Consider the following 11,909-nt stretch of genomic DNA (forward strand, 5'->3'; position numbering starts at 1 on the left):
CGCTGGAAAGATTTTATTTTCCCGAACCGAAAATATGTCGCATTATTACAGGAAATGCCACGATGGATGTAAATATCTTTACCGATTCAAACAATATACAAGTAATTCTTTTAAATAATTTTTTTATGATTTCGTAAGTTTCGCTATTTTTTATCATCGCGTCAATTTTATCGTTATTACTTAATATTTATAATATTATTTAATTGACTATGTCCACATTATAATATTCGCTTTCACATGCAATGAAGATACAGCGCGACATTTAAACAAGTAATATTAAATCATGTATTAATATTATAAATTAATATTATTTATTAGTAGATATTATAAATTATTTGCAGTTTTTCGTTTCAAGGCCGATTAATAATCGTGGTTAAAAAACGTAAAAGCAAAATAACAAAAATATAACTCACAAAAATTATTATTAGATATGAGATTTCTCTCGATGATAAAAAAATGTCAAAATTCAATCTCGCGTAAAAAACCCGACGATTCTAAATCTTAAATTAATTCATATCTACGTATTTCTTCCGCTGATGTGGCAAACGAATCCTCTATAACAAATTCTTTTCATAGATAATATATTGTTAATCTCGCAAAATTGTTTTACATACACTAACACGTTGCGTACAATATATCGTTTAATTGTAAAAGCAAACGGTTCGTTAAGTACGGTATAATCGTAGAGATCAGCTTTGGTGTGTAAAATCGTGTTTGCCACTTTACACGCTGATCTCTGGAGATTTTCAAAGAAATTTTTGTCACTACATTGCCTCCAAGTCTGCGAGGAAGGTAAAGCCGATCCTGCTTTCCCCACCAGAGACCAGAAGACAGCTTCACTATACGCCTATGATGCTGAGCTACCGACTCCACCTCTCAGTTCAAGAGGCGGAATCGTCCCCTCCATTCGCAGAGCTCCCCACACTGGTGGCTGGTGTTGGATGGCTATATACGTATACAGAGCGACTACTATTCAACACTCTACGATTATAGTTCAAACACTTCACGTGGTTTCGCGGTGCTGAACGGAGCTCGCGCGAAAATAGAGAGAAGACTCGTCGCACATGTTGTGATCAGTAAACGTTTGTTTTTTTCTTTTTTTTTTCTTTACACGTTTCTCGGAGAAAAACCGCGAGGTGTGCGATTACGCTTCAAGTGGCGCGGTATCAGAAACTACCAGATAAAAGAAGACAAAGCACGTGTAAGTTACCACCTTTGATCCCCGCGACATTCGCGTTTTAATTTTCGCGTCGACGAGATCGCGAATCGTTTAACCGAGGTTTCTTTCTTAAGTCTCGTGATTACACTCGAAATTTATCTGGAATGATTTCCAATGTGACACGTTGCGAGTAACTTGTCCCGTCGCGAGATATAAGTTCGAAATGACAAGCGCTCACGTGCCGACGATATCGCGTCATTCCCTTTCGTTACAATTGTCAATATTTTTCAACGGATTGCACGTGACTTTGTGGCTCCTTCTTCGCAGCTGCTGCAATTTTCAACAAGAGGCTTAAGCGCCGTCGGTTTATTCAAAAATTTATTTTGGGACGAAGAAATAAAACTAAATCACCGTTGATGTATGCGTTATATCATTTTGACGTGATTTGTCAAATTCGGAAAATCTTGAAACTTAAAAAAGTTATTAAAAATATTAAATGACATACGTGTGCGCTACTTTTTTTCCTCCGAGAATGTGTACATACATGATCGCAAGAGCATCAGAACGCTCGTGCTAGCTAAATATCGTACTAAACCTTTTAACACATACTTTGCAGATACAATAACATTACAGTTTATATATATATTTATATAAGCGTGTGTCACGCGCTTCTCTTCGCGTCCACAACGTTTCCAAGATCCGCGCGTTAAGTCGTTAAACGAAAATGTTTGACATTAGAAACCGATCAATCTCGTAAGTTGTGACATTGAAATTTTATATCGTCGCGCCGGCATCGATTTTACACTCGAAGGGTTCGGCCTGATAGCGATACCAAGCACGCGGACGTTCGAATACTTCCGCGACCACGTGTGTTACACGCGTGCATGTGTGCGCGGTATGACATGGCAAAGTGATTAATATACGCACGTGTTTCGATTGTTGTAAAGCGACGAGATGAGGAATCACTACGACGAGGACCCGGACGAGAATTCGGAGGAAGAAAATATTGTCGTCGACCAGATGAACACGTCGCGTAGCTCGCGCGCCGATATCGGTAAGTTTTACATGTTTACGTTTCTACTGGATGTCTCGCAAGTCCATCGTTATAAGGAATAATTGACGTGTGTAATGCCATTACCGCCACCATCATTAATCGACCGCTTTTTGACAGAAAGAAATTAAGTTAATTGCTGCGTATTGAGTAATAGATATAATGAATCAGTTGTGTAAGTAAAAAGTTTTGCCTTTTTTATTGTTTTCCTATGATGGACTTACGAGACATTCCGTGTGTATGAGAGAGAAAGAGACAGTTAACATTAATGCACGAAATATTTATATCTATTCTTTCGATTAGTGTCTATCCTATTACTAGCAGTAATTCGCGGTGCATATTCACGTAAATGTCGAGGAACTGGTTTTCGATCTTTAAGTCATCGTTAAACGTTAACGTGCTCGGATTGGCACCCAGGATTTGAAAAGAAAATTTATGGCAGCCTATATATACATCACGATACTAATGAACCGTACAATGATTGTTTTTGCTGAAAGTAAAGATGTATTTATGACCGGAGGGTCATTTGGACCGGAAAGACGTACCGAAGCTCTGATCTTTTACACACAAAACACCTTATAAATATTACTACCTGAGTCGAAATAAACTTAGTTATACTTGAAACCTTAACCGGTAAGTGAAATCTTCGAAAGTTAACAACAACTTGAAAAAATTTATGGAGGGCTAGATAATTGGACTACCTGAAAATACCTGGAACGCTCAGTAAAACCGAAACATCAAGTTATTTGTCTTAAGCGTTTTCTTTGTGCTTCAAATATATATCTAATATCAAAAATCATTTCCATTTGTAGTCCTGCAATATTACGAGCGAAAGACTGCGATAAAAATGATTTTTGTTATATAATTTATCGATCATTTGGTATAATCGTAACTTAATTAATTTTATTTTTACACACTCTTGTCTCTTTTTCGATTTATAAAACACATGTGTAATAATATATATAATAATTGTATAGAAAATTCAATTTCGGAAAATGTTCGAAGAATTCAAGTTTCGCTTCACGATACGTTACTGTAGACATTTTTAAAGAAATAATGTGGAGTCTCGTGCAACGTTTAATTCAGAAGGCATTCATGACGCCTAGTGAGGCTTGATGTATCTTTATACCTGTGAGAAGTAGAGGGACGGGCGGCAGCTGTAACAAGTGTCGGTTCGAAAATGTAACTAATTCGATTAATTATCACCGCAACCGCGTGAAAGTGACCTTTCCTTTGTGCTCGGAATTGAAAACGTGAGAATTGACGCCGAGAAATGATGCGGTATCCTCATTTCCCTTTATTATCATGTTGTCCTATCTGCACATATTCGAGATATAACTGATGGCTTTTATGTGATTTGCATCATTTCCGTCACGTAATATCGTATTTCGCCAACCAATGATAGAGGAAAATCGTGCGAAAATTACATAATCGCCAAAAAACCAAAGAGAAATCGATCGGAAGTGTGGATCCCCATAGTTCTCTAGTCTTTTCATCGTCCGTTTCTATGCTTACCTGCATGCAGTTAGAGCTTTTGATAAAAGACCCTTGTCGAGTTAACAATATATTGCATTCTATTGTTCTTTGCGGAAAATTTGTAACTGCGGTAGCTTTGACACTTGCGGCACTTACGTTTCAAAGTACCGTGCTACTGTTTGTCTACATGGGCGGTAAAACAAGGATTGATTGGCTGCACGGTGTTATATTAATAGATTATCTTATTGTTAGAAGCTGTGTAACTAGTAAATGCTCGTAAACTAGTCACTAAAGAACGAAGAAAGTCGCCTGGGATAACGAACACTGTCTTGTTACGTCGCCTACGCCTTAAAGAAACGAAGCTTCGGACGGCTTTGCACGGTTTTATACAACTTCGGTTAACTTTGAATTGTAATAAAATTTTCTCAAAATCCTGCCCACTTGAAAATTAAAAATATTTAGATTGGAAGCTGAGACGGGAGTCAAGAATAAATTCGCGCTCACATTCCGAGTTTATCGCCGAAGGGTACAAAATCGTCCGCCGGTGTGCGAATTAACCGCGTGAAATAATTTTATAATGCAAAAAGATGTTCTGAGCCCTTCAAATTTAATCTTTTTTTTTAACATATTCCTTCCGAAGTGATTCGATAGGGTGGGGAAGATAATGTTCATCATTATTTCATGCAGATTCGCAGCCGTCGACCTCGCGTGGCATTACGCACCGGCAACAACCTCAACAATCTCAGCAACAACAGCAACAGCCTCAACAGTCTCAACAATCTCAACAACCTCAACAGTCTCAACAGTCTCAACAGCCACAACAGCAGCAACAGCAACTGCCAATTCCCCCCATGGATCCTAACGTCAGGAGATACAGAACCGCTTTTACGAGAGATCAACTGAATCGGTTAGAGAGAGAATTTGCCCGTGAAAATTATGTCTCTCGACCGAGAAGATGCGAGTTGGCTGCGCAACTTAATTTGCCGGAGTCTACAATTAAGGTAGGTTTCTTTGACAAGAAAAATATACAAATATTTTTGTACAAGTTTCCCTAAAGAAATATAATCCCCTGAAAAGTTCTCTTAATAAGTCACGCATTAAAGATTTCGCAGTTATAATATTCTTTTTCCTAATACTCTAGAATTGGTGGTTCAGGCAACGATTAACGTAGATAGTCGGAGAATAAGTCATCTTACATTCTGTTGAGTTCAGTAGTTTTGTAATAATTAGTAAAAGTATAGATATATATTCAAATAGTTGCTGATTTTTACAAGACCTGCATCCACGCGTGACAGTTTTTCCACTTTCGATAAAAAAATTGCAAATAATAACGATAGATTGTTACAAATGACGGAATTGTTAACGTTGTAATATATTTTTTTACATTATATCTGTAATATATATTAGAATATTTAAAAAAATATCATAAGCGAATGAAGAAATGTGTAAGAGGGAACTGCGTTGATAACTGTTTTTCTAACCAACGAGTTTAGTTTTTAAATGTCTGTTTTAAAATAATTAAAATTAATTTATCAAAAACATTAAAAAAAATTGTGCTTTGTTCGTGCAAAATTGGTGAGAATCTTACTGAATGTTTGCGTTCGTGAGCCAGCTTTCAGCCTTCTATTAAAATCTCGTCTATTAAATAAACTTTAGATTGAACATTGTGATCGATCGGCGTGAGCTGATCGGGAATGAGCAAACGTTTACTCGCACGAGATTTGTTAAACAGTGACTTCATCCGTGGCCGGTGCAATAACATTTTCCATTAGCGCTTTCGTGTTTGAATTCGCGAGGGATTATTAAGAAAATCCTTCGATCATTTAACGATTATTAATAGCAAGTACGCTTATGCGGCTAAAAGGCGCACTTTATACATTTTCTCCCTTGCAGTTATCTATCTTCTTATTGCGGTATCACTTTCTCCTTTTCAGCTTCGTCTCTTTTACAGAAGTTATTTGAATAATATTATTCCGCATGTATCTCGATTTGATTTCTCACGGCCGTCGCGTCCGTCGCGTCCGCGAAGACAGGGGGCCTCTAAAGCCGGCCGGCTTTAATAGATGCAATTAGTGGCGTTTTTGTTCGCGCGGGCCCGCCGGAGAGCTCCCGGTGGTTGTTTCTTGCCGCGGCCAGCTGCGGCCATATTTGATCGGCGATTATAGCCTCGAGAGCGATTCAACAGTCGCGATTCACGGCCTTTGATCCTTCTTCTCGCGTGTCCCGCGGCAGTGCCGTAACGTCAGATCCCACGGAGATCTCGTCGTGGCGGATCAGAAACGAGGACTTTTCTCTTTACGTAAATGTATAGGTACCGTGGCCACGTATTAACGTTTCAACGGGGACCGTCGGTTTAGTCACGGCCCTGATCGAGGGGTGACCGGTCGGGCGAAAGTGTTAAACGGCTCAATTAGCGACTGCCTCGCGGCCCACCTCGGACTTTAATGGATCTCTTAATTTCTCGTCTCGCGGCAGCGCTCGCACTCGCCTCGGTTGGCGGGTCGTAAAACGGCAACGGGGCAACGGGGTGAGGAGGGAACGGCGGAGAGGTGTTAAACGACGGTAAACGTCCCGCACGAATTACCGGTATAATCGTTCGCCGCCTCCGAGAATTCCCTACATTCGTGAATCTATAGATTACGTGTGTCCGAGTGCTTATCTATAGAAATACAAGCGCCAACTCTCGTTCGGTAAAACCAGCAGCAGTTTTTATACTCTAATATTCGTTATCGAGCGGAAGGAGAACTCGATCGGTTCCCATATAAACGTCGAATAAAGAGCTAAACGACGGACAGCGGAGGCCGTTGATTATTTTCTTGCGAGTTATCGAGAGAAACTTTTAACGGCCGTGATTATCGAACTAATCCGCCAGACGAAGATTCTACCTTTATTTCTGTACTTGTCGCATTCTACATTATAAACTTGTTTAGGTATATATATTCTAATATCGCATACGTATATTTTTATAACAAGTTTCGTCTTGATGATCTAATTGCGAGTTCTAATTTAAAAAAAAGCAATTAATCGTGATTATCATGTCTAATCGTTTTTGTTGCAGGTGTGGTTTCAAAACCGACGCATGAAGGACAAGAGGCAGCGGATGTCCCTGGCCTGGCCCTTTCACGTAGCGTATGCGGACCCAAACATAGCGGCGATATTCGCTCCGTTCTGTCAGCCCGTCTCCGCGGCGAATCTACCGAATATAGCGAATCTACCGGCAAATCTACCGGCGAATCTACCGGCGAATATATCGGCGACGGCACACTTGGCCCCCTCGCCGACGTCATTCTCGGCCGCCACCGCGCACTATTACGCCCGGTTGCAGGCGTATCACCAGCAGACTGGCCCGGTCGCCTCGCTCCATCGGCCGCACCCACGCACGAACCCGTATCCGCCCCTGCTGTATCCGCACCAGCCGATGTCGTCCCTGCACATGCTGAATATGCCCGTCTCCGGGTCCTCCACCTTCTCCACGATGAGCAATCTCCCGACGCCTCCTTATAACTCTTTGCCGCCATGCCGGCAGCCATTGCTGGAGGAACTTGCAATCAGCCCGGTCAACTCTGACTCCTCCGGCGAGTGCGATTACGCCACGACGCGTCTACAGTCGCCTACGTATCCGCACCACTCGCATCACCGCGTGAACGTGCCCGTGACCGTGACGTCGCCCCTGATGCCGCAGGCAAACAGACCCACGATCAGCAGCAGCGAGCAGCCGCAGCCGCTGAGAGTGAACGGTATGAGTGTACCGATGACGGTAATTCCCTTCGAGAACAATACGAGCACCTCGTACAATCCCGTGGCAATTCCCTCGACATCGGGGACGTCCTCGTCGCCGCCCTCGTCGTCACTGAACAAGCTTGAGCAGGAGCAGCAACAGTCGCAGCAATCGCAAGCATCGCAGGCACCGCAGCCCAAGTTGTTTCAGCCGTACAAGAACGACACGGAAGACAAAAGGGATCGAAACGGTACGATATAAAATAATTGAACAAATATAAAACATTTTGCGACGACCACGATTGGCGATAACTGCACATAATTAATATATGTATACATATGTATACATATATATGTATGTATACATATGTACATGTATTTGTATATATGTAGATACGCAAAATACGCGCTTCCCCCAAATATCCATCCCTTATGTTACGTTATACATCACACAGCTATTCTTTGTGCATATATTACGCACGCGGGTATGTACACTTGTACATACAACACGCGTTCAAGATTACTTTTTTATTCACGCGAATACATTCAGCCTTCTTAATGACGGTTTAATGTTTCTTGATAATTGGGGATAATTATAAATTTGGATAATTGGGGAGAGCGCGTTGCGCTAGGTAGCCAATGTGGCGGTTCACAGTGGGTTTTGTTCTGAGATTCACGCCATCGTGAACTTCAAATAGCTCGTGTCTTGGACCTTTGACTGCGCGTACATTTCCACGATCCCGAATTTGCACGCCTGCACAATCGAGTCCTCACGTCACTCCTTAAAGTACCGTGATATGATGTAATATACAGGGTGTATGTACACGATACATCTATTAATTTATCTTTTGCAAAGACAGATCGATCCCTATCTGAAGATATACATTTGTAAATTTATTACAATATAATGGGATGAATGTTGTTATGTGTGTGCATGAAAAACACGTGCCAGATCAGAAATTTTTCAGAACATTGTTGGGACAAGTAGATAGTACGAGAAGAATTTCGACTTGAAAAAATACAAAAAAAAATTTAAAGAAAGAGAAGTCGCGAGAAGGGAAATGAAGAAAAGAGAACAAATGAATATTGTATATAAATACGTATTTTAATATATTTATGATATAATAGGGCAACATCGAGCAAAATTTCATTAGATATTTCTTGCTCAATTGAACATATGTATAAATAAGTGCATGTTTATAAAGTATGCCTTTATACATTTTCTTGTATTTACTTACAGTATATACGTACATGCGCGGACGTGAGTATATATCGTAAGTAAATATGTATAATATAAAGCTTCTCATCATCCATGACAACTAATTTCATTGAACATACGCTTAATATTATTATATGTATATTTGTACATATACCTATATATAATATTCATTTCCCTTTTCTTCCATTTTTTTTGTTATTTGCACTATTATAATAGTACGAAAGTAGGTTATAAGTTTTATTTTTCATACGTATATTTATATATATAGTTTCGTTTCTCAATCATTTTTTATGCGTTGAGTAATATTGTAAGTTGTAAAAAATATGTAATATCGTGAATCTCGGCTGACATCGAGACACAAATGCGCAAGAATATTGCCTTATTATTATTATCTTTTAATGCAATATGACTTTATGCTTTACATTTTATTATATTATTTTATTATTATATGAAATTAATTATACCAAACAATTATATCAAAGATTGCTGATCTGGCACTTATCCTTTCTGAGAAACGGTAAGAGTGACGAGCTTCCGACGAGCGTACCCTATTCAGCAACGTGCTAAACAATCTTCTGTTGTTTCACAACTTCTGCACTTTGCCACGAAATACGTAACGGTGTTGTCACCGATATCTTATTACTGCGCAAGTAATCCTTCCCCGAGGGAATGAATAACCCAAGTTAGAACTTTCGGAATGTGGCAAAGTGAAGCGATTGGACACAAAACGATGGAAAGCGATTCTATTAATTTCTTGACTTAATTGTAATTGTTTACTTTTATACGCGACTAGAAGTACTTTATACGTTCGTGTAAAATATCGTTATTATGATCGGCGAAAAGTTTTTAACGAATTATTGATGTAAGAAACGTTATGTAGTTGAAAATCGAATAAAAATTAAAATACACGAAAATAATATATGTATATTTCTTAATTAAACACGCGACACCTCAGATCGATCCGTTTCGCATTCGCGAGATCCCATTAATTAAAAATCCTGAAAATGACGTTAACTGTATTCCATTATACGTAGTAGCTTGACACAACAAATAAGGTCTAAATACTCTAAATAAAAGCTGAATAAAAGAGGCATCATGGAACGGCTCCATGATCATACACGTAAGTATATAACTTATATCTTTTATTCTACTATCTTTGATTTCAGATATATATAATTCGCGCAAAAATATTTATTTTGATAAACAGCCGTCGCTTACAAATTATTAATATAGAATTTACAGTTTTTTTCTCTCTATCATTTCGAGCTATTTTCCTTCGAGTGGCTAAATATCCGCGCGACATATTTTCAGTGAACAACGAAATATCTCATTTATATAAATTGTAAATCGCAATATACACTGAATTAACAAACATTTATAATCATTTTCTGTATTTTGATTTTTATAAGCTACATAGTGTCGCATTTATTCTATTTATATTATGACTCGTCAAAATCTTTCACCGATTATAATTAATATTATTATTGTTATTGTTCGGCAATTGAATGTAAGTTTTAAATGTAATACGGATTTTAATATCATTAATATACTACGAATATTTCATGACATATATATGTTTATATATAGAAGAATTTTTTATACAAGACATCTTAAAGTTTACTTATTGTTAGTTTACATGCCAAGCGTATTAACACATTGCTGAGTAGACATTTTATTACTAATTATTGCATCCAGTAGGTATTTCTTGCGTTAAATATTTTTAAAATATTTTACTTATAGTTTGTTCACAGTTACTGAATGTGAGTAATAACTGCTCTTGATGATAAATAAAAGATGCGAGATTCTCGTCATCCATCCGCGATGTGTTAAGACACTTGCTATCGAAATAACATTTCCAATTCGTCTTTACCCTCCCTTCGCGGCACACAGCGATATACAGTCAAAGGATATTAGTGTCGGGAGATAATTAAATTCTCCGTATTCCTTCCGTTAATACCACGTCAGCGGGCAGTTTGCAAAAACGACGGATTCACCGCGTACGGGACAGTTCGCGTAAAGCGGGAGACTCCGAGACGCCATTTTGCCGACAATAAAATATCCCGGATGCCCGGGGGCTGCCTCTTATCTTTCCTATTATCGATAGCTGGCCATGGACCAATATGGCCACGGCAGCGGTTGCCATGGCTACGTTCGGTATCTCGCTTCGGGACGGGGGCCCCATCATCCGCGCTATTATCGCGCTTCGCCGTAAATAAGGAGGAGGTACTCTCCCTCATCTCCGGAGAAACGATTTCGGAGCACGCCGCTCTCTGTCTCCTTCTCTCTCGCGACTGTGAGGGAGGCGAGCAGACGATTCCGTCTCGCGCCCGCACGATATCGTACAGTTATTTCAAGCTGAGCGAACGTTGATCGCTGCATTTTCAAGAGTAGAAACGTTTTTATTTCGATGGAATTATTTCTATACGCTTTACGTCTTTACGTCTCGAGAGAAGCGACTCGCATTGATCAGCACGAAAGCGTGAACTTGTTAAAGCACGATGAGAACGCAATATGCGTCGTGTGCGCGTTAATAAAGAAGCGAAAAGAGCGTGATGCGACATTATATAGGGCGCGATTCTTTTGTAGTCGGTGCGAAAGCAAGTTAGTACGGTTAGCGAATGCGAAATAAATGAATGTTCTCATGGGCGCCGAATGGCAAATGGCCGATCAATGGCAAGAGCCCAGCGCTCGTGGATGAAAGGACCGAGAAGCGATGATATCGCTGACGAGAGTCGCCGTATTGGCTGCCACCCAACGCAAGCAATTCGGTCGGTCGACGAACGATAAGCCCGCGACCCTTCTCTCTCTCTCTCTCTCTCTCTCTCTCTCGCTTTAGGCTCTCTCTTTCTCCTTCTCTGTTGTACAGTCGCGAACATACGCTCGAAGGACAGCCCCTTCGAGCCGGGTGGCCGGTGGATTCATTCGAGATACAATACAAGAGAGATAAGGAGACGCAGCGTCGTAACGCTCGCACGTGGCTCGCCGCGCCACGTCGAATCGATGCATCTTGCGAACCACCCGACCACCGGGGTGATAAAACCTCCCCTTGCGTCCTTGACACAATATTTTGGCATGCAGGGATAATGGAATCTCCTCTGACGAGGTAGATTAATACCCGAAGTAGACAAATAATGATCGTTTGACGCGTATCTTATTACAGAAATCGAGAAAAGAGTCCTGTCGACCCGTGTTCTTGCACCATTCTAATTTTTAAGAACGTCCTATTATTCTATAGTGTGAGAGAAAGCGAATGGAACTATAATTCTTCTCTTAATAGCTCTTAACTG

General features: G+C 40.0%; 1 protein-coding gene across 1 annotated transcript; it reads left to right on the forward strand.

Annotated features, from left to right (window-relative positions):
* The first annotated feature begins 1,001 nt into the window (after nt 1-1,001).
* On the forward strand, nt 1,002-8,536 carry LOC112465980 (segmentation protein even-skipped-like). Its single transcript, XM_025033809.1, has 4 exons — nt 1,002-1,201; nt 2,107-2,213; nt 4,374-4,687; nt 6,745-8,536. The coding sequence occupies exons 2-4, from the start codon at nt 2,114-2,116 to the stop codon at nt 7,663-7,665; spliced, it is 1,335 nt and encodes a 444-aa protein (XP_024889577.1). The 5' UTR covers nt 1,002-1,201; nt 2,107-2,113; the 3' UTR covers nt 7,666-8,536.
* Nucleotides 8,537-11,909: the final 3,373 nt, after the last annotated feature.

Source organism: Temnothorax curvispinosus, unplaced genomic scaffold (assembly GCF_003070985.1).
Source record: "Temnothorax curvispinosus isolate PA1 unplaced genomic scaffold, ASM307098v1 QBEX01015711.1, whole genome shotgun sequence".
NCBI lineage: Eukaryota > Metazoa > Arthropoda > Insecta > Hymenoptera > Formicidae > Temnothorax > Temnothorax curvispinosus.